Source organism: Ochotona princeps, chromosome 8 (genome assembly GCF_030435755.1).
Source record: "Ochotona princeps isolate mOchPri1 chromosome 8, mOchPri1.hap1, whole genome shotgun sequence".
Taxonomy (NCBI): domain Eukaryota; kingdom Metazoa; phylum Chordata; class Mammalia; order Lagomorpha; family Ochotonidae; genus Ochotona; species Ochotona princeps.
In genome coordinates this window covers 50,043,684-50,057,647 of record NC_080839.1, presented here as the reverse complement: position 1 = coordinate 50,057,647, position 13,964 = coordinate 50,043,684, and the positions used below count along the sequence as shown (strand labels likewise).

General features: G+C 48.7%; 1 protein-coding gene across 1 annotated transcript in view; it reads right to left on the bottom strand.

Moving 5' to 3' along the window:
- Positions 1–13,964, bottom strand: part of ABCG5 (ATP binding cassette subfamily G member 5) — a 29,527-nt gene that overhangs the window by 11,658 nt on the left and 3,905 nt on the right. The window contains exons 3-10 of the mRNA XM_004582905.4: positions 11,441–11,577; positions 11,230–11,328; positions 6,377–6,509; positions 5,486–5,625; positions 4,633–4,762; positions 3,969–4,182; positions 3,656–3,861; positions 2,743–2,881 (exon numbers count right to left, since the gene is read on the bottom strand). Of these exons, the coding sequence (XP_004582962.4) occupies positions 2,743–2,881; positions 3,656–3,861; positions 3,969–4,182; positions 4,633–4,762; positions 5,486–5,625; positions 6,377–6,509; positions 11,230–11,328; positions 11,441–11,577 (1,198 nt within the window). The remainder of the gene's footprint in view (positions 1–2,742; positions 2,882–3,655; positions 3,862–3,968; positions 4,183–4,632; positions 4,763–5,485; positions 5,626–6,376; positions 6,510–11,229; positions 11,329–11,440; positions 11,578–13,964) is intronic.

Sequence of the window (13,964 nt, the reverse complement as noted above, 5' to 3'; positions counted from 1 at the left end):
GAAATGGACTCATGTGGAAAGGTGTTGCATCACAGGCCACAGTAGGGTCTGGGTCGCTACCCATACCCAAGCACTTGAGAATTTCTGTTACAGGGTGCTCTTGCCAGGTGAGAATAAAGAACCTCAAGTCAGTCCAGTCAGATCTTGTCACTGAGTCTGGGTGAGACGGGCTGCTAAAGGAGTTATAAAAATTACAACACTCCTGGCTTTCAGAAACAGTCTCATTTCAGAAATGCAAGCTTGAGGATAGCAGTTAAGTCCTCTTGAAATAACCTGTGTGTGACAGGAGCGCCATGCCTGGCATTTAGTAGGCATTCAGGACATTTCTATCATTTAGTTCTAATGTTTGCAATATGACTAAGAGCTATGCTGCCTGTGAAAATGATTCTTCTTAGAATAAAAGTAGATCTCCCACATAGGTGCCAGCAGCCCAAGTACTCAGGGCATCTTCCACGCCTTCCCAAATGCATTAGCAGGAGGCTGAATCAGAAGCAGAGCATATAGGACCAAACCAGCACTCTGATATGGATGCCAGAGACACAGGCAGCAGCTTAACCCACTGAACCATAATGCTGGCCCCATGATTCTTGTGTTTTCATATCTGACTAATCAAAACAGAAAGATCTGGCTGCACTCACTGAACTTAATTTAAATCTGTGCTGTTTTCTCAAGTCCTACAGAACCAAAAGATATTTCTCATGGTCAGTCTCAAATACCACATTATTTTCAAAATCAGTGCTTTACACATTTCAAAGTGCATATAAATCAGTGGTGGGGAAGGAATGGAGATCTTGTTAAGTACAGAATTTAACAGGGCGAAACCTCAGATTCTGTAAATGAAACAAACCCCAAAATAACACAGACATTTTGGTCCAATAACTGCAGGAAACAGCGAGATTCTAAGTGGACAAAGTCTTCAATTTTCATTTTACTTTGTTTTACTCAAAAATGGTCAAATTGCTGAGTAGTTATTTGGCACAGTGATTAAGATGCCTTCGAGGGCCTGTGCAGTGACTTAGTGGCTAAAGTCCTCGCTTTACATACACTGGGATCCCATATGGTGCCAGTTTGTGTCCCAGCTGCTCCACTTCCCTGCTTGTGACCTGGGAAAGCAGCCAAGAATGGCCCAAAGCCTTGGGACTCGGCACCCATGTGAAAGACCTAGAAGAAGCTTCTGGCTCCTGGCTTCAGATTAGCTTAGCTCTGGCCACTGGGGTACCTTAGGGAATGAACCAGTAGACAGAAGATCTTTCTTTCTGTCTCTCCTCTCTATAAATATGCCTTTCCAATCGGAATGAATAAATCTTTAAAAAAAAAAAAGGACACCATCTGAGATGCCCACATCCCATATCAGAGGGACTAGATTTGAGGCCCTGCTTTGCTCCCAATGTAGCTTCCTGTCATTGGGCGCTCTGAGAGGCAACAAATGTGACTGAAATATCTGGGTCACATGGGAGACCCAGTTCCAAGCTCCTGGCTTCCGCCTGGCTCAGGCCCAGCTGTTGTGGTCTTTGGGAGAATGAGCCAGCTGACAGAAGATCTCTCTGTGTCTCTCTCTCACTCTTCTTTTTCTTCTTCCTCCCACCCCATATCACTGTGGTTTTCAAATAAAATATTTTTTTAAAAGGAAGGGGATCCTCATTAAAAAAAAAAGATCAAATTTTTCAAATGCTCTTTAAGATGGAACCAGAGAGCCTGGGGTGGTGTCAGAGCTCAGGAATTCAACCCTCAGCATGTTTCTGAAGGTCAGGGAATGACAAAACTTCATCAAGGCCAGGAACCCGGTCCTGCCCATGGCCCTCAGGTGACAGCCTACCTTCCTGCTAGCACAAAGCAGCTTTGTCTCTGTCGCTCTCCAAAGCAGCACCTACTTCTAATAGCTTGTGCTAAATCCTTTAACACTAAGCCTTCCTTTATTCTGTGCTTGTGCCTTTAATCAACAGTGTCATTCACATTGTATGTCATGGGTCTTTATCCTGCCTGTGGCTGGGAGCACCTGCTCTTGAATCCAGCCAAAGAAGGAGGACAGTGTCTCAAGAAGAGCTCAAGTTCTGTCTTGGGATGGCATGCAGAGAACCCTTGCACTAACAGAGCCGGGGAGGGCTGGGCAGTTTCCTCCAGCATTTCTGAAGGGAAACCACCATGATGGAGCAAGATCCCCATCCCTATGTCATCACACAAACACCTTCACTGCACCTATGCTAGAATGCTCATGTGTGTCAGGTTCTCAGAAATTAAAAAAAAAAAAAAGAAAAGTAGTGCTAACAAGCTGTCAGTCCAAACTCAACAGCATCAGGGATGTTCCAGGGCTTATAATGCCCCCTGCACATGGTGGTTCCTTGTCTCTACGCCCCCTTCACCCACCCCATCGTGATGTCCTCAGACCCCCTCAGGAAACAGAGCAGCTCCACCTGGGGAACTCCTGGGAAGCACTTTCTCAGACCCCTGCACCTGGACCCCCCATGCAGCTAAGTACCAGCTACTTCAGGGCCTTTTGCTGTGGCCCAGGGTCTGCACTGACTGTGAGATGTGATACTCCCTAACTGTCCTCGTTAGCTCTCAGGTCCCACCCAGCCCAAAGCTGGCTCAACTTATCAATAATAAGTGGTCTGAAATATAGCATTTTGCGCCGTATGCATGGGTGGGCAAAATGTTGTTGGCTACCTTGGAATTTTCCTCCATGAACTCCAGAGAGACCCTGTAACTCCACGGGTGAGTTGAGTGCCCCATGCACCCCCTTACCAGTAGCACACACTGGTGCAAAGCAGCGTGGCAGCAATGCTGAAGGGCAGGGCATGAATCACATAGGCCAAGAGCATCTGCCATTTCTGGTACAAGCCGTCTTGACTCTCCTGGTCGCTGACGGCTCGCAGCGCAGGAACTGGGCATACGAGACAGGTGTCAGAACACTCAGGGACCACACAGTGGAGGGAAGGAGGAAAAGCTAGCCAAAGCCAAACTTCCTGTTTTTCAGGGCTAAATGGTGAAGACCAGCTGGCAGCCCCCTTAGTCATGGCAGAAAGGAACCTGCCATCCCTAGATTAATAAGTGCCCCCACCCTCACCCCCAGAAACCCACATTCTTCTTGAGTTGCCATACATCTGCAAAACATGCCATGCATTTTCATCTCTTTCAACGCAGAGTCATCCCCAATGCAAGGAAAGCACATGCCATAGGGGTATGAATGAGTGACCTGAGGTGCCTTAGGTCTCTTATGTCTCAGGCTCCCAGCCCCGGCAGCAGCCCGACGTGGAGACAGCCCAATGCCTCTCGGGCTGCTCTGGGGACCCACCCCCACCTTTGCAGAAGCATGCTTCTTCTCTTTTACTTTGGGGTGCATTTTGGAAATCCCTCTAACATCTATTTTCCTGAACAAATTGCTATTCCCCCAGGCAACTAGATCTTGCTTCTGGTTTCCCTCTGAGTGTAGAAATCAGGTACTCTCTGTCCTAAAATAGGCTTCAAATGGAAGCAAAGGAGTTCAAGTGGGCCATTCTGTCCCCTGGGAAATGACCTCTTTCAAAGGACTCTTCCCTAACTCTTCCACCAACTCCTTATCACCTCTGGTTTCCCTGAGTGAGCTTCTGTCAGTGAAAGCTGGAGTTGGGAGCTGTGTTGTGAGGAGGAGTGGTCTCCCCTGCAGGCGGACACTTACACAAGTTCAGGGCGTTGAGCATGCCTGTGTAGGGCATGGCACCCACAAACTGGTACAGGAGGCCCACGCGGTCCTGGATCGCACCTGTGAGCACCTCGTCCTGGACCCGCAGAAGGAAGAAAATGACGAACAGCCCCATGATGAGGTTCTGGAGCAGACGCATACTTACTCCCTGCTTATTTCTCAGTAAATTTGTCATCACTCTCCTGAAAACCAAATAGCCCTCTTTTAATTCCTTTTCTTTTGATATGGGTGAATATCCAAGAACCCCCCCCCCCAAATGGGCCTTCTAGCCATTCATGAAGATTCCTACCTCAGAAGAACACCCAGTTTCAACAGAGTTCCAGGAGGATCTTTGATTTTGAAAGGGATCATGGGTAACGTTTTCAGGTGTTTCAGTCTTTCGATATTCTCCAAAGTTTCATGACAAATTGCCGATTTCCTGTAGGCTTCCCCAATCATCTGGACTCTTCTGTAGGTCTCTAGTTCCCGTTCCTTACTTTGAGTATCCACTGATGTCAAGTCCACTAAAATTGTGTCCCAAGAGATACAACTCACATGTTTTGTAATTCTAAGACACATACAATAGCTAATGTGTCATCATTGATTCAGAAATAATAGCCATAAAAACTCCTGCCATCACAATAAAACCAGTTGCTAACGTAAACCGAGACTATTTTAAGGCTATCTGATGGGTTCATGAGGGGCAACTGTCTGGGAGAGTCCAACAGTTTTCTTTGACAAAGAAGGAACATACACATTTGTTCATTTGGGTCAAACCCTTCCCCACCCCACCCCCATCTCATCCTGAGAAGTTCTCTCCAACAAGCCAATGGACCAAGCCAAACGAGTTCCTTCAAAAGGAAAACCACCAAAACAGAAATAAAACCCACCATATTTAATGTCACCCAGGAAGAAACCTGAGCTGTGAAAGTGCAAGCCGCACGCATGCAAGAGGCTGCGCACGGACAACTTACTGTAGAAGTCAAAGGGGTTTGAATGTTCCGGACAGGGGTAACCACAGCCCTCAAAGAAATCCAGCATCTCTGTGGGTGTGCCGCAGAACACCAGCTCCCCGTAGGTCAGGATGGCGATTTTGTCAAAGAGCTACTTGGACAACAGGGTGTGGTTAGTGAGGGGTCAGGCCGCCACACCCTTCTGGGAAATCCACATTTTCTAGCCATCAGCCCTTTGATTAGCTCTGTCCTGCACCTGTACTCTTGTGTGGAATAAATGCAGGAGTGTATAGACAATCTGAAAGGAGTAGGCATTGTGGCACAGCTGACTTGAGCTGTGGCTAGCATTGCCTGGATCCATGTCCAGGTGTCCAGGAGCCCTGCCTCGGCTTCCAATTCAGCTTCCTGGAATGTACCAGGTGATGGTTCAAGTACCTGGGCCCCTGCCACACGCTTGGCAAACCTAGTTTGGCAAACTTCCTGACTGCTGGCTTCTGCCTGGCCCATTTCCTGCCATTGTAGGCATTTGGGGCATGAAGCAAGGAGTGAAAGATATCTCTCTGTTTCTTTGCCTTTTGAATAAAAATAAATACTTAAACTTTTAGGCAAGAAAGTGTAAGGGTACTTAAAGAAATTCATGAAAAAATAGAAAGAAAAAATGTATTTGGTGTGAAAAATGTTTGATACCCACATGTGGTCTTGTGCTGCACATTTTCTATGACCTATTGAAGGCCCTTACGGTTGATGCTTGGATCGCGCAATAGGATACCATCTTCAATGGCTCTAGATCCTTGTGCCCTGCAACTACAATTCCCAGCTCAACACAGCCTCCACCCACCCTGAGGAGCTGAGCAGAACAAAAGGTACCCCTCACCCGGAAGAGCTCTGAGCGGGGCTGGTGGATGGTCAGGATCACAATGCGGTCCCTGCGAGCCAGCTCGGCCAAGAGGATGACAATCTGGTTTGCAGTCATGCAGTCCAGGCCTGTGGTCGGCTCATCGAACAGCATGACCTCTGGCAGCAAAGAAAGGACTCCTCAGCCACTACCCAGCCCAGGCTCTGTGCTGACAATTCAATCTCCCACTGCTTATTCAAATGCTGTGTGACTAGAGGTACCTGCCTGGGCACTGACTCACATCCTGCAGCCAGGAGTTAGAGCCTGAAATGGCTCACAAAAGACCCTCAGGGAACACAAACCCACAACACAGTACTGCCAGGAGCTGTTTGGAAGAGTGCTCCTTGGCTTACAATGGAGTAGCATCCAGGTTAACTCACGGGAAGTCAAGCACAGCGTAAGCTGAAAATGCAATGAATCCACTTAAACTACCGAATATGACAGCTTTGCAACACAGCATGCAGAACATTGTGTGTTTCCCTGCAGGACAGTGGGACTTGACTAGGAGATGTGCCTGCTGCTGCCGCGAGAGAGAGGGAGAAAGAGAGAGAGGGAAAGAGAGAAAGACTCTTCCACACATCACTGGGAGATCACACTTCACAGTTCCAAGTATAGCTTCCATCGAATGCACATCACTCCCCCCCAAAACAAATTGGAGCATTTTCAGTTGGAACAGTCAGAGGTTGGGAACTGTGTGTGGATGATGGAGTTGTACCAAGAAATGAATTACAGGGTAGTCCCCAAAACACCAAGTCCCCAGAAGTCCAGTTCTACAGAGACTCCTCTCCTACTGAGGACTGTAAAAAAAAGGAATGAAATATCTGAAGATGACAGTAGAAGCAGCTGGCTGCTGTGCTGGGTCTCACTTACTGGGATCCTGGATCAGCTGGGTTGCTATGGAGACCCGGCGCCGCTCACCACTGGAAATGCCCCCAAAGCCGTAGTTGCCAATCAGTTGGTCAGCCACGTGGCTCAGACTCAGTTCTGCCATGACTTCCTCCACCTGCAGGAGACACCAAATGCAAAATGGTCATTACTGTGGCTGCAGTTGCAGCTCATGGCGGGGGCGACACATCTCTCTGGGTGCACGGGCTACTTTCAGATTCTTTGCTCCCTGGGGGCAATCAAGCCAGGTAGAACAAAATCCAAGTTGGTTTAAGAATCACAGCATAGGGCCCGGCAGCGTGGCCTAGCGGCTAAAGTCCTCGCCCTGAACGCCCCAGGATCCCATATGGGCCCCGGTTCTAATCCCGGCAGCTCCACTTCCCATCCAGCTCCCTGCTTGTGGCCTGGGAAAGCAGTCAAGGACGGCCCAATGCATTGGGACCCTGCGTGGGAGACCCGGAAGAGGTTCCTGGTTCCCGGCTTCGGATCGGCGCGCATCGGCCCATTGCGGCTCACTTGGGGAGTGAATCATTGGACAGAAGATCTTCCTCTCTGTCTCTCCTCCTCTGTGTATATCTGGCTGTAATAAAATGAATAAATCTTTAAAAAAAAAAAAGGAATCACACAGCATAGCACATGTGTCAGATTTCAATACATGATACTTTTTAAAAATTTGTAGAGAAGTGAAAACTAATACTGGGAGAAGGTCTTATGGCAGCAAATAAGATACCACTTGGGAGGCCTGTAACTCTTATCAGAGCACCTGGGACTGGGTCCTGGCACTCCACCTGATGCCAGCTGCCCGCCAGAGTGTACCCTAGGAAGCAGTACGTGATGGTCAAGTAGTTGAGACCCTGGTATACCCACTTAGGAGATCTGGAGCAAGTTCCAGACTTGCAGCTTTTACCTGGCCCAGCTTCAGCAATTATAGGCATATGGGAGTTAGCCAGTACTTGGGAAATCTTCCTTTTTAGTTCCCTCCCTTTCTCTCTCTTCCCTCCCTGCCACACTCAGTTCTCTACTTTTTTTTTAAAAAAGACTTTATTTATTTGTATTGGAAAGGCATATTTACAGAAAGAGGGAAAGAGAGAGGAAAATTTTCTGATTCACTCCCCAAGTGGCCAAAATGGCCAGAACTGAGCCAATCTGAAGCCAGGAGCTTCTTCTGGGTCTCCCACATGGCTGAAGGGTCCCAAGGCTTTGGGGCATCCTCTACTGCTTTCTCAGGCCACAAACAGGGAACTGGAAGGGAAGTGGAACAGCCAGGATACAAACTGGCACCCATATGGAATCCTGGTGCATCCAAGGCAAGGACTTCAGCCACTAGCCTACCGTGCCAGGCTGTTATCTACTTTTAAAATAAATAATTTTAAACTAAACCGCTTGGAGGACCTTTTGATGTAGTGAGTTAAGCTACCAGTTGGGGTGCTCACCTTTCATTTTGGAGTGACTAGTGCAATCACTGCTTACTCTGTTTCGGACCTAGCTTTCTGCTGATGCACCCTGGGAGGCAGTAGCAGATAGCTCAAGTTCTTGGGTTCCTGCCACCCACGTGGGACACTCGGGTGCATTACTGGTTCCTAGTTTCAGCCCGGCCTTGCCCTGGCTGTTGTATACATTTCAGCAGTGACCTAGAGGAGGTAATTATTCTCTCTCTTTCTGTTCCCCTTCATTCAAAGAAATACCTAAATGTTCAAAATTGTTTTTAACTGTTATAAACTGTTTATCCTTGCTTCAGGAAAATGCACTAGAAAACAATGAATATCTCACGGAACTCCTAGTTTCTGATGCCACCATCAGTCTGGCCCAGATAGAAAAATCCTCCAAAGGCGTCATTTAAATAGAGCTTATTTTCATGAGTTTTAAAACTTTACTAAATATTTTTAATGAAAGCAATTTGGGTTCAACTATATCCATTTCCCTGCTGTGTAACCCCCAAAGTCTACAGTCTCATGTAGTGCAATCTCAGTGTGGATTTTACAGCAAAATGTTTGTAAGTGAACAGCCAAAAGTCATTGAAATACTTCCAAACTTGATTTGGATCTTTGAGAGAATTTTAAATGGGGCCCGCTGTGTAACCCAGAACGACACTTCGGAAAACTACCTTTCTTCAGTTCTCCCTCTGCCTGCACCTGCCTGAAGACCTGTTCTTTCTCCTTTCTGTGTTTTCTCATAACAATCACAGCTAAAAAAAAAAAATCTTTTTTACTGACTTTTTAATCAAGAAATTTCACTTTCTTTCCTCTATGTATCCCTTCACCACTACCCCATTCAAAATTCTCCATTTCTAAATCTGTCCCATGTCTGCTTTAAACCCTCGTGAAGATGAGACAGAGAGGGAGAATTCAAGCATGGTGATGCAGGTCGTTCTCATCCATCCCTGTGGAGACCAGGTTACTGTATCATGAGAAAAGAAAGAAAAACATTGTGCTAAACAATGACAAACTACAATGGAGGAAGAGGATAATATGTGGAATAAAATTCCAAAGACAGGGAGTAGGATCAAGCGCATTGATGAAACCTTGACCAAAAAAAGGGACACAACTGAAAATACACGAAGAAAGAAGAGAACAAGCTAGTGTGGGCTGATTTGGGGGGAAAAAAAAGTGGAGGTGAGCAGTGAGTCTCCTTTTAACCTGGGAGTGGAAGGACGGTAGAATGGAGCTTTGCTCATCAGGACCAGGCTGATGCACTAAGCCACGGGGTAGATCACCGAGCATCCTCCTTGACTCCAAAGCCTTAGCATGCATGCAGGAAAGCTTCAGTGACTCTTCCCAGGATTTTATGCCTGGAAGTCTCTCTACGTGGGCAAACGGTATGGGAAGTGGGATTCACAGAGCCTTGGAAGGAGCCCCGAGGAGTATCAAGTTCAATCTTCATGCCCTGTGCTTTCACGGAGCCTGACACTGCCCTGGATGTTGCCATCACATGAGCCCTGGAAGAGATGCTCTTGCTGACTGTCAGTTACTGGAAGAGAGACAGCGGATTCTCACAGACTTCCATAACTTGCCCAAGGACTCACCATCAGTGGAGCTGAGGGCAGGACTGTCTGCACTTGGCGCCGTGGGCGTGCGAGGCATGTGGCTTAGCCAACCCTCTGCAGAATCAACCTGCCCACAGCAGCTAGGCTTTGTTTTCCTTGGAATACAGAAGCAGATCTGCCTGGGGTCTCCTCTATTACCCTCAGCACTTCCTTCTCACTAAACCACTTCCTCCAGACCGGGTCTGCTCAGAAGGGACCTGCCAGCAGGAGCTGTCAGCCGCACAGGACATCCAGTGGCTGCCTGCGCCTGGGAAGTGTGATGTAGCTGTCATTGGTGTCAAGGTGCCGGGAGTTTCCAAGATACTTCAGCAAATGGCTTTCTTGAATTCTGTACACAAGGCCGGGGATTAAATAGTCCACAACTTCATTTTGCCCACCCAAAGACCAGTGAGGTTTTTCTGCCCATTTTAGAGAAAGAGATGCTGTAGACACAGAGAGAGCGAGTCTGAAGAGGGGCTATGTGGTCTGATTCTTCCTTCACTGGCTATCCACTGTCATGGCCGCCATGCCACAAGAACACACTTATGCACACAGAGCCTCCCCAGTGACTGACCTCTGGTCTCTGCCTGCCCAGACGGCAGTCAAGACAAGGGGTGTGCCAGCATGGTGCCATTCCCAGATGTCCGATCTTAACCTCTTGGGTGTCAGTGTCTTATTTTTGCAAGATAGCAGGAGGGGCCTCCCACCCAGAGCTGATATCAGGGTGAAAGGAGATACTGTGATGCCAACAAGCCCTGCCTAGTGCCAGCCAGATAGGAGGGCTCAGAGTACAACCTGGCGAAACAAAAAGAACCTGGTGTCACCTGCCAAATGTTGTAAGGTAACCTCCTGGAAAGAAACCATGTAGGGCACCACTCAGTGTCAAGGCCCTTCTAGAAGCCAGGCTCTTGGCTCGGGCCCCGCTACATTCAAAGTTACAGCCAGGACTCCTGGGCACTCGCAAGCAGAATACTATCAGGTCCTGGGAAATAACTGCAGCTACATCCCAACTGGGTACATTTAAGGACATATTAGGACCTAGACAGAGTGGACAAATGAGTGGTTTCTTCCTTCATTCACTGAATCCATTTTGGCTTTTTTAGATACCACAAAGCAAGTAGAGAAAAAAAAAAACCCGTGGGCAGGGCCAGCCACCTGCAAGGCTGCCGTGCCATAGAGGTGCCCACTGACATTCCAGCTGCCCTGCTTCTGCTCTAGCTCTCTGCAAATGCACCTGGGAAAAGATGATGGTGGCCTGAGTGCTTGGGCCTGTGCACCTACAGGGGAAACCTGGAAGAAGCTCCTGGCTCCTGTCTTCAACCTAATCCAGCCCTGTCTGTTGAGGTTATTTGAGGAAACAGGTGAAATTCGTTGTTGATCATTTCAAACCTGTAATCAATATCTTTAAACATTCCTGGCTTTGAGCGCGCCAGGATCCCATAAGGGCTGCCAAGATTAGAACCTTTGGATACTGCACTCGCGTGGGAGACCCAGAAGAGCTCTTGCCGTTGCGGTCAGTTGGGGAGTGAATCAGCAGACGGATGATCTTTCTCTCTGTCTCTCCTCCTCTCTCTCTATATATATATATCTGACTTTGCAATAAAAATAAATAAATCTTAAAAAAAATCCTAGTAAGTCTACATCCTATTCGTTCAGAGGATGAGTCTTAAATCCGCTGTTTTGCCCTTAAACACATCTCAGTCTGGCCCCACTTCCAGAACTCACTGTGCCTCACGGGGCTGACAGCGGCCACACGGGGTGGCGTAGGAGCAAAGGGCCGGAGGAGAGGCAGAGCAAGGCAACAGTGCGCACCCACCTTCTTATGCACGGTGTCTTGGGAGCGGCGTCTCACAGCCAGCAGCGCGGTGTAGTGCAGCGTCTCCCGCACGGTGAGGTTGCTTAGCAGCGTGTCGCTCTGTGGAAGGGAAGGCAGGGGACCCAGGCTGAGCCCGAGGGCCAGGAACCGGCAGGGAGCGGGGCGAGGCGCAGGTGCCGGAACTGGCCGGGGCTGCAACAGGCGCTCGCACCTGCTGCACGTAGGAGAAGCAGTCTTGGAACTGGTCGCGACGCAAAACCTTCCCATTCACGCACACTTCCCCCAGGAGGGTCCCCTTGCGCCGCAGCCTCCCGGACATGGCATCCAGCAACGTGGTCTTCCCAGAACCTGGTGGAGGGGTACAGGAGAAGGGAAAGGCAGAGGAGTCCTTGTGTGCCTCAACAGGTAGAGGGGTCTTACTGTGCCTGATGTCACTGCAGGACCCGTTTCCCTTTGGTGTGCTTTCCTCTGGTATCACAAGTCAGGGTGTGCCTCTAGGGTAAGAGGCCAGTTGTCCCCTCTCTGTCCCATTGGACAGACGCTGAGATGCCCAAAGCTTGATGGGAGTTAGAATAACATGAGGCAGGTGTTGCAGGGCTTCAGGTTAAGCCACCACTTAGAACACCTGCATCCCACATTGGAGGGTTGGAAGCAGGCCCAGCTGCTTCGCTTCTGACCTGCAAGGCAGCAGAGGATGGCTCCAGTACTCAGCATCCCACCACCATCACCACCATCCGTACAGGAGATGGGTCTGCAGTTCCAAGCCCTGGCTGTTGCATGCATTTCTGGGGAGTGAACTGTTGGATGGAAGATCTCTCTCTCTCTGTCTCCCTCTCTGTCTCTCTCTGTTGCTTAGCCTTTTGAATAGATGAAAACAAATAAACATTTTTTAATAACAGGAAATAGGCCAGAGACTCTAAAACACCTGGGCAGACAGCAAGAGAATGCTACAAAGATCCAATGTCCCCCCCTCCCCCCACGTTTTTTTTTCTTTTAGGTTTTTAAGTTTTTTAAATTGGAAAATCAGATAAACAGAGAGGAGGAGAGATAGAGAGATAGAGAGGAAGATCTTCTGTCTGATGATTCACTCCCCAAGTGACTGCAGCAGCCATTGCTGCACAGGTCTGAAGCCAGGAGCCAGGAACCTCCTCCAGGTCTCCCACATGGGTGCAGGGTCCCAAGGCTTTGGGCCATCCTTGACTGCTTTCCCAGGCCACAAGCAGGGAGCTGGATGGGAAGCAGAGCTGCCACGATTAGAACTGGCACCGATATGGGATCCTGGGGCATTCAAAGTGAGGACTTTAGCCGCTAGGCTACGCCCATGGGCACTGGGCACTGGCCCATGGGCACTGGTTCTAATCCTGGCAGCCCCGCTTCCCATCCAGCTCCCTGCTTGTGGCCTGGGAAAGCAGTTGAGGACGGCCCAATGCATCGGGACCCTGCACCCGCGTGGGAGACCTGGAAGAGGTTCCTGGTTCCCAGCTTCGGATCGGCGCGCACTGGCCGTTGTGGTCACTTGGGGAGTGAATCATCGGACGGAAGATCTTCCTCTCTGTCTCTCCTCCTCTCTGTATATCTGACTTTGTAATAAAATAAATAAATCTTTTAAAAAAAAAGTGTTGAAATGAAGAGTATAAAAAAAAAAAGAACCAGTGCCCATATGGGATCCCAGTGCATGAGAGGCGAGGACTTTAGCCACTAGGCTATTGCGCCAGGCCCAGGATCCAATGTTTCAAGCAAAGCCAAAGTGATCTTTGATTCAAATGTCTTAAAGATGCTTCTGTTGCTGGGAGGAGTGCACAGATGAGTTAAGACTAGAGTAGCTGGATTTTTTTCTTTGGGGAGATGTTATTTACTTGAAAGGCAGAGTTACAGAGAGAGGGAGACATAGAGGTTCGTCTGCTGGCTCATTCCCCAAGTGGACACAACAGCTGTGGCTGGGTGAGGCCGAAGCCAGGAACCAGGAAGTTTTTCTGAGTTTCCCACATGGATGCAGGGACCCAAGGACTTACACCATTTTCCACTGCTTTTCCAGGTATGTTAGCAGGGAGCTGGATCGAAATGGAGCTGCTGGGACTCAAACCGGCACCCATATGGGATGCAGATACTGTGAGCAGTGGCTTAACCCACCATCCCACAGGACTGGCCCCCACTGGCTAATTTTCTAACCCATGGCTGGCAAAACTCAGAATTAGCCCAGAGCGTCTAGGTAATGGTGTAGCTAAAGAAGAAAGGAGAGTGGCTATTAAAGTGAAATGTGGAGTGGACAAATGGTATAGCTATTAAGATATCCACATCTTGGGCCCAGTGCGGTAGCCTAATGGCTAAAGCCTTGCAAGCACTGGGATCCCATATGGGCGCCTGTTCTAATCCTGGCAGCTCCACTTCCCATCCAGCTCCCTGCTTGTGGCCTGGGAAAGCAGTTGAGAACAGCCTAAAGCCTTGGGAGCCTGCACCCATGGGGGCAACCCAGGAGGGGATCCAGGCACCTGGCTTCGGGTCAGCTCAGCTCTGACTGTTGCAGCTGCTTGGGAATGAACCAGTGGATGGAAGATCTTTCTCTCTGTCTTTCCTTCTCTGTAAACCTGCCTTTCCAATAAAAATCAATAAATCTTAAAAAAAAAAGGATAAATAAAAACTTAAGACATCTCAAGAAAAAATTTTAAATCTTAAGTAATATGAGGCTGGCGCAGAGACTCAACAGGTTAATCCTCCCCCTTCCAGTGCCAGCATCC